Genomic DNA, 22,845 nt, shown 5'->3' with positions numbered 1-22,845 from the left:
ATCGTTGGTACTAACACCTAAAGAAATTATGAGAGTTTACAGAACAGAGGGACAATTCCCGTAAAATGCGTGTTCTTTAAGATTTGTTTTAGAGTCCGAGCTGGTTCATGAGCTACACATACTGAAACGTATAACAGTACTACTCGTATATGTCTAGCGAGAGGTCAGTATACTTATCTAGAAATAGATTTTTAGTTAACTGAGTTTTGGACCTCAGCCAACTTGCATCTTTCAAGCACCGAATAACTTATCATAAATACCATCCTAACTTATTTACTGAATCGTAGCGCCATCTTCAAATACCTACCAGTATTGCGAGGAAAACTTGTTTTTCATAGGTTCACATCTGAACAGTTAGTCTGCGTCGTTCGATATAGATGTCGTTACTAACGCAAACTGATGACTTTCATATACAGTGTGTCCGGGCATGTAGTGATCAAACTTTAAGGGCGTAATCTATGGACAATTTTATCGGTGAAAATACTTTAAATTTGGGGCTTGACCCATTTCTCGCATATTTACAAGGATTTAAGTTTTTAATTTTAAGTTTTCACCTCTTCCTTCAAAAACAAGTGATAGCGTGGGTAGTTTAACATTAATAAGCAAACATTTTATATCATGCGATAGCCAATAAAATTATCTATTAGTAGAAGTAGAAAACAGATGAAGTTTCATACATTTTAAGGGTGTAAGAATGGATTTAATTAGAAATAAACATGATTTTTTTCACATATTTTTCAGTTATTTCCCAACACAAGAAAAACCAGGTCGTAAAGGTATGTTTTATTTGCATTGTATTATTAGTATTTGAGCTATTCTACAAAACGAATGTAAATTTATTAGTCTACGTCTATTAGTTTCGACGTAATTGTTGAACAAAGATACCCCTTCCCAGCGGTTTCCATAGCGCACGCGACATGCGAAAATGCACTGCCTGAAAGAATCACACAACCTATTCCGATTACTATGGAAACCGCTGGGAATGGGTATCTCTGTTCAACAATTACGTCGAAACTAATAGACGTAGACTAATAAATTTACATTCGTTTTGTAGAATGGCTCAAATACTAATAATACAATGCAAATAAAACATACCTTAACGACCTGGTTTTTCTTGTGTTGGGAAATAACTGAAAAAGATGTGAAAAAAATCATGTTTATTTCAAATTAAATCCATTCTTACACCCTTAAAATGTATGAAACTTCATCTGTTTTCTACTTCTACTAATAGATAATTTTATTGGCTATCGCATGATATAAAATTTTTGCTTATTAATGTTAAACTACCCACGCTATCACTTGTTTTTGAAGGAAGAGGTGAAAACTTAAAATTAAAAACTTAAATCCTTGTAAATATGCGAGAAATGGGTCAAGCCCCAAATTTAAAGTATTTTCACCGATAAAATTGTCCATAGATTACGCCCTTAAAGTTTGATCACTACATGCCCGGACACACTGTAGACATGTAGAGCTAACTAAACCCTTCACATAAGTTAAGTTTCTCTGAATTGATATCGATGGTCAATAATACAATCAAAATACGAGTATTGCCATTTGCAATCTTACTAGTATTATTTTTTCAGGTACAGACATCGTTTTATAGCTCATAATAATACCTACATACGTCGATATCATTTTATTTGCAATCACTTTATGACACTGACCTTACTTATGTCTTGGTGTTGTTGGATGGTTAGGAGTTACACACAAGCAAAAGTTCTGCCTTTAACCCATTAACGCCCGCCGTACAATAATTTGTACACAACTTTAAGTTACGATAAATCTGATTTAGAGGGTATTTTAACTCTGGAAATAATTCCAATCGGTAAACGAAGGTCTATGCATTACATCCTAAGATGAAACAGAACATAATTATAAAATCTTAAGGGGGTATTTTACGATTACGTTTCAGTGATTTTTTCGTATCTCCTAGTGGATAGTTGACAATTTTTTATACAAGGTTTAAGTTACACAAAATACCGAATAAGTTGTTAGTGTATTAGCTAACAACATATCCTAATAAAAAATACATAAAAATGTTCATTTCATGGAAAGTTTTTTATGCTATAACTCCCAAAGTGATGCTGTACTAACTTTAGTACAATGGGCGCTTGACATGTTACGTAAAATAGTAAAATAATGACGTCATTATTATTAGAGTGTTTACTTATTTCTTCATAGTTCTTGTATGTAATCATTGTTTTCTTTTTCCAATAACATGGCTCTTAATGTATAGGGTTACAGACAACAAAAAGAAACATTTTGTTTTTCCAATTACGACCTGTTTGTCGACCTAAAGAGACTTAGTTACATAGTTTTTGGAACCATACGTGACAGCAGAACCAAACGGTATCCTTTGATTACTTATAAAGATTTTCACAAAAAGCCTAGTGACAGATTCGACAAAGCAAACATAATTTTATTAGTATTGATTGAAAGATAATAATGTGGGTACTATTGGAACAAATTTTGATGCTTTAGAACCGTTGGGAAAGGTCATTATATGGGGTCTCTTGATAAAAAAAAGTAGAGTTAGGCACCACTGGGTGTCCAGCTCCAGTATAATAAAAAGATTAGTGGGTTAGATCAGATGGATAGTCTATAGAACTTTACCAAACTGAGGTAAAAGGAAAAAAGCGGTGGATGGGTCTTGTTCGCTTATATGGCGGACATGACAATTTCAAATGCATGCAGACTGCACTGCATAGTAAACTCATATAGTCGCTTAGATCAGCTAGCATTCCGCAAATATTATAGTAGCGCACATATTTGACCTATAAAAGATAAATAATAGTAGGTAATCTTGCTCTAGTTGATGGAGAAGAAATATGAAATAATGGTTATAATCAAAATAAACCAGCAAACAAGCCGATTTGACCGCTTAAAATTACTGTGTGTTTCAATAGAGTCAAAACAGCCTATGGCAAGTGCCTGAAAACACTGTGCTAAGATGGAGAAGACTTTGCTCAATATGACTCATAAGCGCCCATTGTACAAAACTTAGTACACCCCTGAAAACCTAACTTCTGATTTTGTTTTTGGTTTTCTTTCTGTTTAGTATTATTTCTGAAGTATTTTTATAAAGAAAATAAACATTGGCTATGTGAAATTGACCGTAGTTTTCATTTGGGCGTTAATGGGTTAACTATCTAATAGGTATACGATGGTACGAGAATGCAATACTGAGTCATGCACTCGTAAACTAATTATGCAACAAACGTACGGCTTTTCGGATTTATCAAAACACTCTTTCATAGCTATCAATGCTTTTGAATTATGAACTAAGCATTCATTTAATAATTATGATGTCCATTCATATCAGCACCACTGTTTATTGTCTGTTGGTGTAACGAAGCGCGGATCCTGTGAGGGTTTTATATAGCCTATCAGATTTTTTATTAAATGCCTATTTTGATTAATTTCTTTTAAAGATTCATAATATTAATAAATGGAATCATTGTTGCCAGTCATCAACCAACTAAGTAATAATAATTAGAAGCATTTGATCCTTATTGGGTTTCTGTTGACAAAACTGAGACAATGAAATATACAGTCGGTCCGGGGAAGTGATCAAACTTTAAAGGCGTATTCTATGGACAATTTTTTCGATGGAAATACTTAAAATCTAGGGCTTGACCCACCTCTCGCTAAATTAAAAGGTCAAGGTGCTGTATTTCTTGTTTTTGAAGGAAGAGGGGAATACTAAAAATAAAAAACTTAAATCCTTGTAATATCTTTTTTAAAGCTTAAATTCCATTATCCATCACTTAAGATCCTTGGAAGCGACATCTACTAGATATGATGATAATGTAGATTTTCATGATCTCTCATGAATCATCAAACAATAGGTACTTCAAATCAGAGTTGAAGATCATGACGTAGGTATTACTTACGCTACTACACTTTTTCTCCTATTATGTAATTAAAATTAAATTAAGTTTGTAAAAAACACTTCCTGGGTACTGAAAAAAGTCCTATCGACTGAAATGTGATTTTGATTGTAATTCATTTTTAATAACTATAAATATAATTAGAATGATTCAATTAAAGACAAGGATGTCGAGTCATTGTTTTGCCTTATCATCATGATTACAGTAATATTGCAACTATTAGCAATTACTGCCGACTTGTAGGTAGTTGCAAAATTTGATTAGGCCTTCCGCAAAGTCAGTGAGTACCTGCTACCTGTAAGTACAGACAGGTAGGTTCTGCACCTTATTCAGGTGTAATAGATGCTGTCCTATCCCATCTTATTAATAAATATGAAAGTGTGTAAGGGATGGATTGTTACTCGTACTCTTTCATGCAAAAAACACTGTGGTGAAACTTTACAGTGCCTATTGTTAAAACACCAGAATAACATATAGGAGGCTATAATTTATAATGATCTATGACAAACTGAATGTCGCGGGTGAAGCTAGTTTTAAACTAAATTAATTAGTTTTAAAGTGGGAATCGAAGAAAGGGAAGAGCAGTCGCCCGGCAAGCAAAAGGTCGTGGGTTCGATTCCCACCTTAGGTAGTTCGATTATTTCAAATTATTTTTAAAATGTAAGTAGGTACGTAGATACATACAAACTGATATGTTGTGGTTGTACCTACTTGGATTAACACATTCATAATGATGATGATGGTAATCTTCATTAAATTAACAAAAAATCTAAACAATGTATTAACTTCTAATGAATAGATAAAAATGAGTAAATAATTGTTGGGTTATAATAACACCTAGCATAGGTATTTTAATAGTTTAGTGTCAGCAATGATAAAATAAATATTTACTACTTACATAATAAAATAATAAAAACAATTTGACACATGAATTTCTTTTCAATGCCATCCGGTATGAATACCGGTATTACCAAAAATACCGGACCTTTAAAAATACAGCCTTGTTCCTATTTCCGGAAGATCATTCTGTGTGTCCTCAGTGTTAACTCACTTGCAAAGGACAATGTTCGTTCTCCATACATTGTTCGCCTAAAGAACCAACAATTTTGACATATTACTACCCGAAAGCGAAATAATACGATTCTGTGTGTAAGAACAATGATTCCTGATGGACACTTGCCATAAAATTAATGATTAAGAATATTAAATCACAGCGATTTTATAATATGTCGTTTATGACAACATGGCGTCTAATGTATTGTGTGAATGTATGAACACCGATTCGCGAAAAATGTTTTGTATTGTCGTCACGCCGAGTCGCAGCCAAATAGTATAAAATAATAGAACAAGTTTTAGAAATACAACTCGGCATTCCACTTTTACAATATGCCCACATATTGCACGTAAATAAACAACATGAATCGTAGGTTGTTTCCACCCTTGTCATCTGACACATGAAATAAACTCCTATTGTATTATAGATATCGAAGCCGAATCGTATATAATAATAGAATGGGTTTTGGAGATCACTCGGGGTTCCACTTTTATAAAATACCTACATATTACATAAAAATACCACGAATCATGAGTTTTCTTTTCACCATTTACATCTGACACGAGATAACAAACTCCTATCTCCATGACTACCATCGTAGTCTATGCCAAAGACTACAATATTTTAAGCAAGAAGTTTCAAACCTTAGCGGCTACGGTAACCCCTGGGCCACATACATCATGATAACATTCGGTCGACACCGGAACGAAGTCTTGCGATTATGCAAAAAAGCATCGTATTCTAGTGCGGCTATATCACGTTCAACCGGGGTTTTAATTCGACTAAAGTCCTGACTAAAGACTGGAAGAAAATACGCCGCATTGTATGAGCACTTCGTGTTCGTTAAAGCGGCTTCAGATCTAGAGCCCACATAGTTTTCTTTCCAATAATATCCGCAAGTAGCGCTGCATGATCTTTACAACAAAAACGGCAATAGTTATTAAGGTGCCAAAATTATATGATTACTTTGGCACGGTATTATACACGTTCGAAGATTTGTCATTTTCATTCATTTCTTCATCATCATCATCATTTCAGCCACAGGACGTCCACTACTGAACATAGGCCTCCCCCAATGACTTCCACATCGCACGGTTGGTAGCGGCCTGCATCCAGCGCCTTCCCGCTACCTTTATCAGGTCGTCGGTCCACCTTGTGGTGGGTTGACATTGCAGAATATGACTTTTGATAGGTTCATCATAGAATTCGGCGGGAATATCCTCACGGAGGAAGTTCGTAAAAAGGCGGAACAAGATCTTATAATAATGCAAGGCCGAAGCTGTTACGCGCGTGCTCCTACGTGTAATCCGGCGAGTATGCAATAAATAGTAATGTCTGGTAAATAGTGGTAATACGTATAGTTCGTTCGTTCGTTTCAGCCGAAAAGACGTCCACTGCTGGACAAAGGCCTCCCCCAAGGATTTCCACGAAGACCGATCCTGCACCGCTCGCATACAGGCACCTCCCGCGACCTTCACCAGATCGTCGGTCCACCTAGTGGGAGGCCTGCCCACGCTACGTCTTTCGGCTCGTGGTCGCCACTCAAGAACTTTCCTGCCCCAGCGGCCATCAGCTCTACGAGCTATGTGCCCCGCCCCGTCTATGTCTGTATGCGCTACGATTACAGGGTATCATTTTGCATAGTCGCAAGACTTCACTCCGCTGCTGTCAAATCAATGTCGCATAATGTTATCGCAATGTGTGTGGCCCTTGGCCAAATCACAGAAGCCTATGCGAAGAAAGAGCACTTGAATGACAATAAAAATCAGGGTTACCATTTTATAAGATTTCCTCACTATTGAGGGTAACAAAGTAACATTAATAATCTAGCCATTAATTACATTTATTACCTATACTAGAAAGTAAAGCAACATGCGGTTTTATTTTAATTTGTAAAATATTAAACCCCTCATATTTGTAACAGTTTGTTCCAAGTTTAGTTTTACTGTTTTGTTAACAGTATTGCTGTTTCAGCTGTCACTGTGAAGCTTTGGGAAAATAAATAAATAGAAAAAATATTAACATAAATATTTATTTAAGTTTTTATGTTCATTATCATAATATGCCAATTTAAGTTACACTGTGTGACAGTCTTTGACACTAAACAAACTCTTCAGCTTAATAATACCTACCTACAGGGCGTTTTTATAGTTACTCTTGCTGATGAAACAAGAAGGGTTGATTCTACTACTGAAATACAACTACTTTTCTTACAGGACCAATATCAAATTCTCAAAAAAATTCACATCCTCGTGATGGTGATAATTTCTATGGAGAGGTTTTTTTTATATTCGGTCTCTTGGGATAAGTTATTCCATTTGAGCAGTAGAATTAATCCTTTTTATTCGATCACATATAAAAACAACACAAGTGTTTAGGAAAACTTCTTCTTTGGTATGGTATCACTACGGAGTTATAATGTCGGCAACTCTGTATCACTGACTTGTAACTTTCAAACAGCATGAATAATAAGGGCACCACATTGGTTTTCTTTCTGAAAAAAGGCTTTCAGTTTTAGTACTAACCCTTTAGCACTATTTCATTGAAATAAAAATATAAACGCACAGAAGACTGAAATTGAGTCAACTGACGTGACATTTATAATTTGTTGACATTATGACAGTTTGACAAGACTAGGGATTGAAAAAGTTTTAATTGAAAAAGTAAAATGACAATTTATTAAAACGATTCACATGGATATAATCGATTAAAAATATTTATAAAATGTTCTGATACTTGCCTGTAGCGATTATCCAATCCTGGTTTCTACTGAAAAACTACCTCGTGGCAAGATTTTAATAAAATAATAAAATCTTTATCTTCTCTTTCACAATCTATAAAAGTTCATTTGGTCTATTATTATACATGTGCTATGAATGAGGGTTTTCGCGATTGAAAAATCCGCGAGATGGCAATACGTAGACGCGAGGTCCAAATGCTGCATGATTGGTGGATATCTGTCAATGTCATGTCAAAAATAACCAATCATGCAGCATTTGGACCTCACGTCTACGTATTGCCATCTCGCGGATTTTTCAATCGCGAAAACCCTCATTGGCATAGATTATGAGAGACTGGCAACTATACTAGGTTGATATCAGGTGATCCGTCTGCTCATTTGCCTCCTGTCACAAAAAAAAAATATATATGTTTCTCACACTTCAACTGGCATTGGATTCAACATGGGATTCTGACACTTTTACAGTTATGATACCATGAATATCAGTTTATGGTCCTAATTATTTTTATTTTATTTACGACCTTCGACCAGTTGGACACTTTAGATATCTTCTTGTAATAGTGTCAAACTGTCAATATCTTTTTAGCTTTTAACGCAAATCTAGTCTTCAAAGCAGTTTAATCGATTTATTTTATTTTCAAAATCGATATTTTATTGTCTATGATGGCCGCAGGAACATCACTATACATGGACTCCCAGCAATAAAGTACGGTAATGCCTCGTACAGATTTTATCGGCAAAAATTATGGAACTTGATAGGTTTTAGACCATGCCACGCACCAAAACGTCCGGAAGTTGTAATAGTATTATAGAATAAACGTTAAAAGACTTATTTATTTAATTTTTCAATGCTTAAGTGTCCATTAGAATGAAAGGGTGCTTAATGTATTAAAAAAAATAGAAAATAATTATGATGGGTTAATGTTTTTGGGCGGTTTTTTAGGCGGTTTCTGACAATGTCCTTTTAAAAGAGATTTAAGAAAGTCTCAAATATATTATACTTTTAAAGATCCTTACCGGTCCATACGTATTTCATTAAATTAAACGAACAAGTTTAACAAAAACATTTTATACAAAAACGCCACAATGTCAGTCCGCCTCCAGGATCGGGACTCGAAACCTATCCAGTTGCAGCGAGGGGTAAGACAGGGAGACGTCATATCTCCAAAACTGTTTACCACCGCCCTGGAAGATGTCTTCAAGCTCTTGGACTGGAGCGGATTTGGCATAAATATCAACGGTGAGTACATCACCCACCTTCGATTCGCGGACGATATCGTAGTCATGGCTGAAACCTTGGAAGATCTAGGCACAATGCTCGATGGCCTCAGTAGAGCCTCTCAACAAGTGGGTCTCAAAATGAACATGGACAAGACAAAAATCATGTCTAATGTCCGTGTCGCACCCACTCCTTTGAAGGTTGGAGACTCTACACTCGAAGTTGTTGACAATTATGTATACCTGAGACAAACAGTCCAGTTAGGTAGGGCCAACTTCGAGAAAGAGGTCAATCGTCGAATCCAACTCGGCTGGGCAGCGTTCGGGAAGCTACGCAATATACTCACGTCCGAAATACCGCAGTGTCTCATAACAAAAGTCTTCGAGCAGTGTGTGCTGCCAGTGTTGATTTATGGATCTGAAACGTGGTCGCTTACTATGGGCCTCATGAGAAGGCTCAAGGTCACCCAAAGGGCGATGGAGCGGGCCATGCTTGGAGTTTCCCTGCGTGATCGAATCAGAAATGAGGAGATCCGCAGGAGAACCAAAGTGACCGACATAGCTCGCAGAATTGCTAAAACCAAGTGGCAGTGGGCGGGGCACATAGCTCGTAGAGACGATGGCCGTTGGGGCAGAAAAGTTCTCGAGTGGCGACCACGGGCTGGAAGACGTAGCGTGGGCAGGCCTCCTACTAGGTGGACCGACGATCTCGTAAAGGTCGCGGGAAGAGCCTGGATGCGGGCAGCGCAGGACCGTGCATTGTGGAAAACCTTGGAGGAGGCCTTTGTCCAGCAGTGGACGTCATTTGGCTGAAACGAACGAACGAACGAACGAAACTAACAAGTGTTTCGAGAAATCCAAAGTAGCCAGAAAGTTCGCAACACGTCTTTGTCAACCGACTTCAAAAAAAGGAGGAGGTTCTCAATTCGACCCGTATGTTTTTTTTTCTATGTTTGTTACGCGATAACTCCGCCAATTATGAACCGATTTGAACAAATCTTTTTTCGGCGTATAGGTAATAACCTCAAGGGTGGTCCCATTTAAATTTAATAATAAAAAAACAACCCCCAAGGGTGGAAAATTGGGGGTGAACTTTTTTATACGCAATATCTCCGCCGATTATAAACCAATTTGAACGATTATTTTTTTGTTGAATAGGTATTATCAAAAGGGTGGTTTCATGCGAATTTGAAAAAAATATTTCACCCCCAAGGGTGGAAAATTGGGGATGAACTTTTTTATACGCAATATCTCCGCCGATTATGAACCAATTTGAACGATTATTTTTTTGTTGAATAGGTATTATTTGTGTTCACGCATTTGAAGTCGGTTTTATTTTTTTTTTAAAGTTATTACATTACAATTGGAATAAAGTTGTGTTGAATAAACTTTTTGGCTGATTTGGATGTCACGAACTTTTAACGCTGACTGTTCCCAAACCGTGCAACTGGCACCTAGAGTTTGACTTGGTCAAAAACGATTCCACACGCACCTAGTCAAACATTTATTGAAGTTAATTAAATATGAGTAAACACTCCAATTTCTTTACAATGTCACGTGACTACCAGAACATGCAGCCTCAAAAATAGACCTTGTTCCCATTTGCGGAAGAGCATGTGACCGTGTGACCACATTTCCTCAGCCTTCCGTGACGCGGTGGTTCAACCACATATCTGGCACGTCACACATGCAAAATTGTTGTAATGCCTTGTTTTATGGATACCTAATATTTAGAGATCTGCAGGTTCGTTAATTAAACTGGTTATAAAAACACTACTACTTGTAATTGGTACTGGCCACAAAGAGACGCTACATAAAATTATTATATGTAGTTCTTTTTATTAACCCATTTAGACCGATAATTATTTTTGTAAATAAAATTTGATTTTTCAGCAAAGACTTACAAAGGGAAGCATAAAAATCATGAAAAAAATATTTAAAAAAATAATTCATAAATAGGGGGCCGTGGGAAGCCCGTACCATATAGGGTACAGTAGGTCTATAAGCATGCAAAACATACTCGTTGTTCAAAGAAGGTTTTTATTTATTTTTGTATGATAAAAAATAAAAATAAAATCACATTATCACCAGTATCATACTTGGCATATCTTGTAAGACGTTTTCTGTGATACTAACCACTTTTGGTTCTCTTATCTACCTTCTCCGAAGTTAGTGAGGATAGCTGAAGAAGACCTGGCTTCTTCTAACTTGTTACATTTAGTGCTATCCATAATCGCATTTAGCAACACGATGATGGAAATTCAGCAAATCCATCAAAGAAAACTCTGAGGGTAATTATTTACATCGACACTATCTTTATCGCCTGAATTTTCGTCAGTCTGATCATCATTAGCGGTCATCTGACAAGACTGCAGTAGAAAATTACCTAAATTGCTTTATGTTTGCTGAAATTATCAATTTTTTCATAAGTTGTGGCAATATAGTGAAGCATCAATAGCCTAAAACAAATAAAAATAATAAAAAATAAATTATATTTTCTCGCATGATTTGCTCATGCATAGACCTACTGTACCTTATACTTACACCTATTTTAGACTACAATAAACCGCATAAAAATAATCTCAATAATACTTTTTTTGTAGTCATGATTATCTATTGTACTCTATTTTTGAAATAAAATTGATAAATAACATAATTTACCATTAATAATAAGAAATATACCTTTTTGAATACATTGTAATTTTTTTTTTTGTTTTTTGTCGTGGAATTTCATAAATATTTCCGAAACCACTTGTTAAAACATATTTCTAAATATTTTAATGTAAAATAATCACTTTAAGCTTACTGTCACAATAATTTTTAAAAATTAACGACAGTTTGGTACTTCAAAATATTTTCATAAAGATACCGTACCACATAGGGTACGGTAGGTCTAAATGGGTTAAGTAGCACAGAGATAACAAAATATGAATCTATAGATTTGAGACTCTTCTGCGAATTCATTTTGTCAACTAAAGTGCACTTTTCAGCATTATATTACAAGTTGCATTGATATTGTTAGACTCTGCATGGTATCAAATTAGTTTATGTAAGTTACCTACTATTTTAGGTAAAAATAAAACTTTAAATAATACACCTGAGTAATCGATCTTTGCATTTCAATATTTAATTCAAAAACAAGCATCGCGTCAATTTTATGAATAAGCCATTAATGTACTTTAACTCGAGTTTCCTAGATATTAAAACTAATTAAATACATGGAGTATTTAATTAGTTTTAATATCTAGGAAACCTACTGAACAGAAACATCGATAAAATTGTAGAATCATCGTGGCAATGAAAAATAATTCGCACCTAGGATCAACACCATAAAGTTGTGGAAAAACACAACCGAGTGACTATGTGGTGGTCATACTATGATATTTCATCATATGAGAAACATTATTATGACTATTAATCTTTCCTAATAAGAACGTGTGATTCCAAAAACACCTTTTCGCCAAAATCAATGTAAACAATAGGTAGGCAAGTACCTACGTGTGAAATTTGTTCAAGACTAGTTAAAAGACACTTACTAGACCAAAAATTGGGCATAATGTCTCTCATTAATACTCCTTAGGTATACTTATGTTATAGATCGGAACATCATGTTTCGATTCACTGTCTACGAAAAATCTGCGTTATAAGAAAGTAGGTATAGCCTGACCAGGAACATAAAAACCCTCGCCATGTTGCGGAAAATTAATGGTACTAATTTCTTTTAATGGCAACAGTAACTGAAAACTTCATTGACATGTCACCTTGCATGTCAGTCTGTTGTTGTCAAAGTGTAAACAAACTTTATTTTAAATGTGCGCAATTGATTTTGTGAATTAAATTGCTAAAATCTTTTTATAGTAGTGAAAGAAAAGTGGTTTACAATGTGTTAAAGTATTTGTCGAAGAGAAATACTAAGGGTTCGGACAATATTTTCATTGAATAATGTTTCCGACAAAGGTTGTCAAATTGACTGACATGTTTATCGTATAGTACAGTCAACTATGAAAATTAGCTGTGGTTTGTTTCAACTACCTATTCTAAAGTTTTTTGTCACTTTGTAAGTGTTGAATTTTATGGAATTGGGAAAGAAGTACCGACTTTGAAACGTTCATGAGCAGACATTGTAGTTGAATATTCAAGTTCAGAATTTGATTATTGATGAATAATAATAAAATCCTACTTGCTCGATTGATGGTTTCATTTAATTTATTTAAACCAGTTTACCTATAATATAATATTTTATTGTTAATTTATGAAAATATTAAATTAGCCCATAATCCTGAATCCTGATTAGAGGTTGCAATCGAATATTCGAATATTCGAATATTCGAATTTAGATTCCAAATTTAATATTCGAATAGTAAATTAACATGTATTCGAATATTCGAATATTACAAAAATAAACAGAAAAGATAGAACGAAGACAACTTAGTGTTTGCAAATGTGGTCGGAGGCATCAAATACATATCACCAATTAAAAGAACTAGTCATTGATGCTTCCGACTTCATTGGTGAACAATAAGTTGTCTTGCGAAACCAAGGTTCCAAATTACCTGAAAGAGACAACTTTATTGAGCAAAGTCAGCTAACGATGCTGAAGACGGCGGACGGTAATGTCAACAAAAGCCGAGGTTCTGGGTGAGATCGAAAAGATTTATGGACAGCTACATACCTCCAAACCTGTTAATAACTCAGCAACAGATGCAAGTGCTAGGTTAACGCGACACTATACCAAAGACATCCTGTATATCAGCCTATACGAGATTAGGAAGGCTCTCAAACAGCTAAAGAACAACAAGGCACCGGGTGATGACGGAATAACCTGGGAACTTCTGAACGCGGGTGTAACACCGAAACTCGTCCCGTCTTACTCTAAGGATCAGAGGCATGGGATAGAAGCGTGGTGATTCTTTTCTTGCACTATGAGAAGGCCTTTGATTCGATCGATACTTATGCAGTGCTGCAGTCTCTTCAGCGGTGCCGTATTTACTATCGGTATATCGAGATGCTGAAATGCCTGTATGTACAAAAACGCTACCATGTCGAGCCGAGTACAGGAGCAGAGCACGAGAGCGATTCCTCTGCAGCGAGGCGTGAGGCAGAGAGATGTTATATCTCCGAAACCGTTGACCGCTGCATTGGCAGACGCTTTCAAGCTCCTTGAATGGAAAGGATTAGGCATAATTACCTTTCAATAGCGAATACATCACTCAGCTTCGGTTTGCTGACGATATTGTGATCATGGCAGAATCGCTTGAAGACCTCGGCACAATGCTCGAAGACCTTAATCGAGTCTCTCAACAGGCAGGCCTTCGGATGTACGTGGACAAAACGAAGCTTAGGTCCAACGTCCATGTTTCGGTTAGAGCTCGATTCTCGAGACTGTTGACAAGTATGTCTTCCTCTGACAAACGATTCGGCTAGGTAGATTAAATTTCGAGAAAAGGGTACATCGTCCAATCCAACTCGGCTAGGCAGCGTTCGGGAAACTATACAACATCTTTTCGTCCAAAATACCTCAGTGCCTAAAGACGAAATTCTTCAATCAGTGTGTTACCTCTACCAGTGATGGCACACGGCTCGGAAACATGGCCTCTTACAACAGGTCTTATAAATAAATTCAAAATTGCACAGCGTGCTATGGGGAGGGCTATTCTCAGGGTTTCTTTACGAGACAGAATCAGAAATGAGGAGATCCGTAAACGAACTAAAGTCGCTGACATAGCCCGACGGATTAGCAAGCTGAAATGGCAATGGGCAGATTACATAATACGCTGAAATGATGGCCGATGGGGCAGCAAGGTTCTGGAGTGGAGGCCACGTACCAAAAAGCGCAGCGTGAGACGTCCACCCACAAAGGTGGACCGAATACCTCATATAGGTAGCGGGAAGGCGCTGGATACAGGCCGCTGCCAAGCAGTCATTGTGGAAGTCATTGGGAGAGGCCTATATTCAGCAGTGGGCGTTCTATGGCTGAAATTATGATGATGATGAGAATTTTATAACTGTTTTAAAAACTATATTGTTAAATAGTTAAAATATAGTTCCTAAAGCAATAAAACCAGCAATAAAACATTGATAATTTAAGTACTTTTTATTTTTTTTGAAAGTATTCGAATATTCGAATAATATTCGAATATCACTGAAAAAATATTCGAATATTCGAAATAGAAATCTATCGAATATTTGCAATCCCTAATCCTGATACATAAAGTTATCCTATTAATTTAACACAGGTACGACTGTACTCAGTGTTGCACTATCAAATGCAATTGACGCGCCTCTATGCCAGGGTTTTTATGTTCCTGGTCAGGCTATATATCGATATAACTTTAATTTTGTATGCTAAAGGTTATGGGTTCAGCAAATATTAACGTAATCTAATAAGATTAAAATACTATTTAATATATACCTACAGTTCCTACTTTTTTACGTAACACAAATAGGAATTTTGTTAAAATATTTTCACCTACCTCTTTCTATTCAGCGAATTACCCGTAACTGAAACCAATCGGTTTCGACTAGGTTCTGAAATAATCTGAAGAGCAATATTATTATGCGATAAGTACTTAGTACAAACTCTAAATAACTTTTTATAAATACCTACTGTGTCAATGTGTCATCTTTCAGTTTTATTAGTTGCTAGTTTAGAATTTAAAAAGTGATGACGTCGACTCTACATAAACAAACAGTCCTGAAAAATTCAATATAATATTCTACAACTACTTTTACAACAATTTCAAAGTCGCTGCCCTAAAAAAATGATCATATGATTGTAAAAAAAATACTTAAAATTCACGTGCAAATCCTGTACAATATTATACCTATTTAAAAAAATACGGAACCACCGCATCGATTTCTAATTGTGTGCTACCTTTTTTGCGTACCTCGTGACACCGTGGTCATTCGAAATATACGTCACTCCGGCATCACCACAGAGTCAGTATCAAACTGACTATTCTGGCGCCAACTCGCCAACCACAGACTATATCCAACCTATTTTGACGTGTGCTGTGAAAAAAGTGCTAAGTTAAACAGTGGCGAATCGAATAGTGTGGCTAATTCAAAACGTGTATGAAATGGACTGAGAAAGCAAAACAAGTTACATAACATTAGATTAATATATTTACTTATCAAAGTGATCGTGATTTTATGAAACAATCCTTATTCAGAGTAGAAAATAATACATTAATTAAGTTATAGCAAATGCCTTCCGGAAGCACTTCAAAGTGGAGTCCCCTCTCCTTCAGGAGTCTAGGGTGTTCGATGCTGGATGTCGTGTCGAGGATTTGTCTGTCAGGTTTTCAGCGCGAGAGGTCGCCTCCATAATTAAAAACATGGTCAGAGGTAAGTCTCCTGGTCACGATGATCTCAGCATCGAGCATCTAAAGTATGCGGGAGTCCATTTGCCGCGAGTTCTGTCTATGTTCTTTAATCTTTGCATAAGTCACTGTTACTTGCCGGAAGAGTTGATGTTCACAGTTGTAGTGCCTATTATAAAAAAATAAAACTGGGGATGCCTCAGATTTGTCCAATTATAGGCCTATATCTTTAGCCACGGTTATAGCTAAAGTGCTGGATAGTCTGCTTGATAGAAGATTAGGTGAGCACATTGAGCTTCACGATGCACAGTTTGGTTTCAAACCAGGTCTGTCCACAGAGAGTGCCATCTTCTGTCTCAAGCAGACTGTGCAGTACTATACAGCTAGAAAAACCCCGGTTTATGCTTGTTTTTTGGACTTATCGAAGGCATTCGATTTGGTGTCGTACAATTTATTATGGAATAAGCTGCATTGTGAAACTAATGTGCCCACTGAAATCATATCCATATTTAAATATTGGTATGATAATCAGAATAATTGTGTAAAGTGGGCTGGCTCGCGGTCCGACATGTATGGGTTGCAGTGTGGGGTGAGACAGGGAGGGTTGAGCTCGCCCAAGCTCTTCAACCTATACATGAACGGGCTGATCGGGGAGCTCAGCAGCACATATATAGGATGCCATGTAGGTGGCGTGTGTGTAAACAACATTAGTTATGCTGACGATATGGTGCTGCTGAGCCCGTCGATTGGAGCATTAAGAAGACTTCTACACATGTGTGAAGAGTATGCGGTGGCTCATGGGCTTAGATACAACTCGCTTAAAAGTGAGTTTATGTTGTTTCAAGCTGGTGCGGCCGGGAGTCAGCGGAATGTACCATCTGTTACTCTCGGAGGCTCACAACTAAAAAGAGTTCACCAATTTAAGTATCTGGGTCACTGGGTCACTGACAGCCTGTCAGACTCTGTGGATATTGAGAGGGAGCGTAGGGCTCTGTGTGTTCGCTGTAATATGTTGGCTCGTAGATTCGCACGTTGTAGTAAACCAGTCAAGCTGACGCTTTATAAAGCATATTGTCAATCGTTCTACACGTGCGGCCTATGGGCTAGCTTTACGCAGCGGGCTTATAGTGCACTACGCGTCCAATACAATAACGCGTTCAGGATGTTGTTCGGCCTGCCGCGACACTGTAGTGCATCAGCCATGTTTGCTGAGGCGCAGACTGATTGTTTCTACACTATCATCAGAAAGCGCTGCGCCTCGCTGTGGGCGCGGGTGCGCGGCAGCTCGAACAGCATTCTGCGCGCGCTGGCTGACCGGTGGGACTCCCCGCTGATGCGCCGCTGGCTGCAGCTTCATGCTCCGGTCACTCGCTATGAATACCTATAGCGCAGGAGTCACACTGGAAGCCATATTATATAAATAATTATCTACCTACTTGTCATTAGCTTATTACTAACACTAGATTAAGATTATCATGTTACTAACACATATGGATGTAATGTCTGAAATAAACATTTTATTATTATTATGTTTGTACGCTTTGGAGCTCACGGGTCAAAAGTGGCCCGGTCCTTTATAAGGCTTGCGTGGGGATACAGATCCAACACGTAGAGGCCGTTTTAAGCGCAAAATAATCGACAAAAGTGAAAGTGGTGCACATGCTGGATCTAGTCTCTGACTATATCATGGGATGTAGCCAGAGACCATCCCCAGCCTGTGCACAGGAGCTATTGCAGTTATTGGAAAATGGACTAGGGTTATGGATGAAGGATAGATGGACTGGTTACTGGGCTATGGATGGAGACTACGGGACACCTGCCTGGTTCATAGTCTCGGACTGAAAAAATGGCAGGCGGTGACTAGCCAGCGACTAAATGGGCCCCCCCTGGCGTCATGGGTCGTATAGACCGGACTGAGGGGCAACATTGGCGTCTGCCAGCTCAGGGGTGTAGAGAGGTGTGCTGCGCTTTCTCCGGAGTTACTCGCGGCGTTATGCCCTTTAACACTTCCACCCCTGGAGCATATAGCTCTAGCGACTCCACTCTGGCCGGCCGGTTAAGGCAAGCCAGAGGTGAAAGTCCTGCAGACCCTCTCGGATTCCACTTCGGCAAGCCGAAGACGAGGGTCTTGACCGACTCTCGGGAGCACTCGGATTAACAACTGGCCCCGTGGTGTCGCTACTCACCAACAGCTCGCCACAAAGCTGCCCTGCGGGGCTTATTATTATTATTATTATAGGATAATATTAGAAATCAATCCACCTGTATACTTATTTTATGGATGAAAAAGCTTCTCTTCTCATTTTAAATGGTAAATCATCTGACATTGTGGAACAAAATCTTCTAAAGTAAAGTTTTCACCCTTTCCACAATAACATGTGAAGATCGCTCGTTCAAAAAGTAAAATCCTTCGTAACTTCAATATACTTGTACCTCACCCTTACAAGTACGTCCTACAAAGTCTTTCCACTGTTTACTTATGGAAACAAACATTGAATGTACATACCTAATCTGCTGCTCGAATATGAAATTACCATAAAATACCTATCCTTTTTTTTTTGCGGAGGAAATTCGTTGCGCATAAATGCAACTGTATTGGGTTGTAGCAGTTTTATTTGGGGACTCCCTGATAATCATTCTTAAACTTTTTTCTCACAGAACACTTTCAAAATTTGACTGGTTTCGGGCGAAGCCATTGCACGAACGAAAGTTATTAACTCAAATTACATCTAGAAAACGTTCTTAAAGTTTGACAGCTCGGTTCCCTACAAATTATACAGACTCCGTGTTTAATACTTATGCTCAGTTCTTTAGCAGAAATGTTTAAATAGTTTATATTTAGTTGAAAGCATGTCCTACTTAAAAGCTTCATAATATTCCATTGTATTTTCAACCCTCCTCAATTACTGCAAAGAACTTTTACATAAGTGTGTATCCCGAGGCGCACTGAAACAATCAGAACCGCTTTTGTTGTAAGATGAAGTGAAATGAATGAAACCTTTTCGTTCTTAATCAACACCATTTTTCAACTCAGAAAAAGCTTTTCTATTTTGAAGATTTTCATTCAGAAAGTAGAAGATTTATTTTTTAGATTTTTTTTGCAGCTGAGATTTCAACCTCTTATTAGCAGCGAATGGAAACTTCAGTTTTTATACCATAAATCCAAAATCTATCGTTATACTTATAATGTTTAATAAGTTGTAGAATTAATTGTCTAATGAAAATGGTATCCACTAATTTTCCATTTAAGTCGTGGAAAATACCTACTTTTTGCTGAAGTCCCACTCAATGTTTTATAAAATTGTTTTCAAAGTTGGTTAGATACTCATTTTCCATTTAAATCATGAAACATTTTTTTTTGCTGAAAATCCTACGAATTCAATAATTTTCTTTAATAATTTAAGCGAATACCACCTCTAAGGATTTTCAATCTAAGGGTTTGATACTTCTTGTTGGTACAATTTATAATAGACACAAATATACATGTACCTAAGTATATACTATTCAGTTCCATAACAAGTCACTACAAATTAGCAACTTTATGTTGTTCAACTTACGTAAGTACTCACTTGAACATAATGATCTACCAAAATCTACGCCAAACCTACCTAATCAATAATAAATCATTATTACATCAATAGTATCATTATGTAGTATTATGTATTTGTTTTATCTAACTGAATATAATGTATAAAATACATGAGTACATTATGTAAGATAACGTAAATAAAATCTGACTTTATTGGTTATTGTGTTTCAACTTTAATTTACCGTACATTGTTTTGCGGTAAAATGTAATTTTCAATGACAATTGTCAATTTTCACAAACATACAATTAACAATTATCTACATGTAGTTACATTTTGTGAAGAGCTCTTTATAACTACTATCCTCTCCATCAGGGATGGCGAACCAATAGCACGCGTGCCAAAATTCACTTTGAAATTAAATGCTAAATAATGTGCTTTTTTTAATTAGGGCATCAGCTGGTGCCACTGTAGAGTAAGGTCTGTCACTTTTACGATACACTCATTGATAGATGGCAAGTCTATGGTGATAACTATAAGATTTTAAACTTTCGCGTTCCATTTCAACTAAAATAGAGAAACACGGGTCTCAATGTCTATGACTACACAACGTCTATGAAAGATATCAAACATTTTTTTTAGAAAAGTGGCACGTTAATACATAAAGATTGCTCCCTGCCACCCCTGCTCTACATTTATTGTTTATTGACGTTTTGTAAAACAGTTGATTTATTTGAAGAGCCTTGATTATTTTATCTAATTATTCTAAGTAAATTATTTACCTCTGTCGTAAATTGCGTATATGTATATGCTTGTTATGGTAGGACCGGAGTTTGTCATACGAAAATACTCGTAATATTAGGTTACCTACTTACAATTGATTATTTTATAAGGAATAAGGTTTGTTTCATAAATTACATCAGGGCTTCCTTATAAATTGAATTTCGTTAATCTGTGATTATAGTGAGTGAGCGTAAAGGCAATTCATGAAGATAATGCTACAGACGAAAGTTTATGAAAATTGGTATTTTCACCACAAGTATAGGAACAGAACAGTAAACACAGAGCTACATTGTTTGTAAATACTAAAGCATAAACAACAGTGAATAGACATGAGTGACAAGAAGCTGATTAGGACTAGCTCATTAAAACAACCTGGAAGTGTGAGAAAGAGAAATCGACATGTGTTCATTAGGGTGCCTGATGCAGACAGGGATAGGTAAGTTAACATGAATAAATACCTACTTGATTATGACCAATAAGAAAAGAAATCCACCCACAAGGTGGACCGACGACCTCATAAAGGTAGCGGGAAGGCGCTGGATGCAGGCCGCCACCAACCGGTCATTGTGGAAATAAATCATTGGGGGAGGCCTATGTTCAGCAATGGACGTCCTATGGCGAATTATTTAATAAGAAATAATAAGTGTTATACACATAATTTTTGATCCTCTACCGTATCAAACATATTTTTGGTACTCGACCACCGATAAAAATGAGGGGTGTAAGTAGGCTATCTATGGCATCGAAAATACGGCAGTATAGATGAAATGATTTTTGTACATTATCAATTATTTTAATTCTTTCAACTTAATCGTTGAATAATTTCAGCAGCTAATAGATCACTGAAAAGTTTGAAACAGAAAATCGTTATACCTAAAATAAAATTTATTGTTCGGGGCCTCTGATGGCACTTGAGTTCGGAATAGAAAAACATGTACTTTAACTATGAGATTTGAAACACATACACGGCCTCGACCGATTAGAATGTGTAGTAACAGAACCAGTTTAGTTTTTGCAAATTGTTTGGAAACAAACATTGTCCGTTTTACCGGTTGTCAGGCTGCTCAATGAATAAAATATACTTCGGCTTTTAAACCTCACATGCTTGTAACAAAGTTGTTTTGACAAGCTTAAGATTTTGAATGGACTCCTCATAAACATTTTAAAAGAGTGCTAGTTGGAGAATACTTTAGATACTTTTGTTCTTCAGGAACTTGGTACTACGAGACTGCTACCGGCTTAAAGTGCTTGTTATGAATGAATATTTTTTGTTTAGCTGTTTATCAGTAAGTAGTACCTATTTATTGATCTCAATATTAAGAGTGTATATCATAGTTGCGACAAACAAAGGTGCTACAAACGTAGTGGCGACAGTACGTTATGCCGACAATCAATGGCGCGACTGCACATTAGCTCGACGAACGATAGCGCGACAGAACGATGGGGCGACAAACGAAAGCACGACAGTACTTTGGAGCGACAAACCCTAGCGCGACATTACTTAGGCTCGACAAACGATTGCACGACAGAACCTCCGATCGACAAACTACACTGTGACACAACGTTTTACTCAACTACTTAAAGCATGACAAACATAGTAACAAGTTATTTTAAAAAATATGTATGTGGAGTGGATATATTAGGTTTATTTTTAATCTTACATTTTCAACTTAATGTTAATTATTTCAACTTAATGTGCTAAAAGTATGTATCACTTAACTTTAAACTATCATGTTTACTTAAATTATACACAAATATAGAATAAAATAAATAATAAAATAGAAATAATAAACGTTAATGTTATCGCTATTAGAATAAAACAATATATTAATACCAAGATTATATTCAAACTCATTACATTTGCTATCAACACCAAATTATAGTAATATTATTAATTAAATACCAAGTCTAGATATAATTCATTGTACAAGTCTAAATTAAATTCATTGTAAAACTTACAATAGTTACCAATCCTTTATTTCGACACTGAACATAAAAATAACACTTACTTGAATATCAGCATACACACTTTACCAACTGACGCTTATTTGGAGGAGATGTTACTCGTAGCAGGCACTGACGACCAACTAACTCAATCTCCGAGCGCTAGGTTCCCACCTCGACGCCGCCCCACCACCGATACCGGACCGGATCGGTGGCGTGACGACATCGAACCACAAACCAGTGTTGCCAGTAAATTTAATGCTATTTTAACAATTTATTAATGACTATAAAACTATTTATTTAAATTATAATACATATTAATTAATTTAATTGTTACAAGACAATAATCATATTTTTTTATAACTAA

The 22,845-nt window shown here is 36.6% G+C and overlaps 1 protein-coding gene across 3 annotated transcripts in view; it reads left to right on the top strand.

Moving 5' to 3' along the window:
- The window catches only part of LOC135075235 (glutathione hydrolase 1 proenzyme-like), a 60,458-nt gene that overhangs the window by 5,193 nt on the left and 32,420 nt on the right, over positions 1-22,845 (top strand). The window contains exons 1-2 of one of the 3 annotated variants that reach the window (XM_063969607.1): positions 15,865-15,974; positions 20,716-20,970. The exons of 1 other annotated variant lie outside the window; for it this stretch is intronic. In XM_063969607.1, coding sequence (XP_063825677.1) covers positions 20,864-20,970 — 107 coding nt within the window. In that variant the 5' untranslated portion in view covers positions 15,865-15,974; positions 20,716-20,863. Of the gene's footprint in view, positions 1-15,864; positions 16,004-20,715; positions 20,971-22,845 lie in introns of those variants that run through there. One more of the 3 variants, XM_063969606.1, reaches the window with a different exon arrangement.

Source organism: Ostrinia nubilalis, chromosome 10 (assembly GCF_963855985.1).
Source record: "Ostrinia nubilalis chromosome 10, ilOstNubi1.1, whole genome shotgun sequence".
Lineage (NCBI taxonomy): Eukaryota > Metazoa > Arthropoda > Insecta > Lepidoptera > Crambidae > Ostrinia > Ostrinia nubilalis.
The sequence above is the reverse complement of the archived record's forward strand: the minus strand, read 5'-3'. Positions and strand labels throughout refer to the sequence as shown.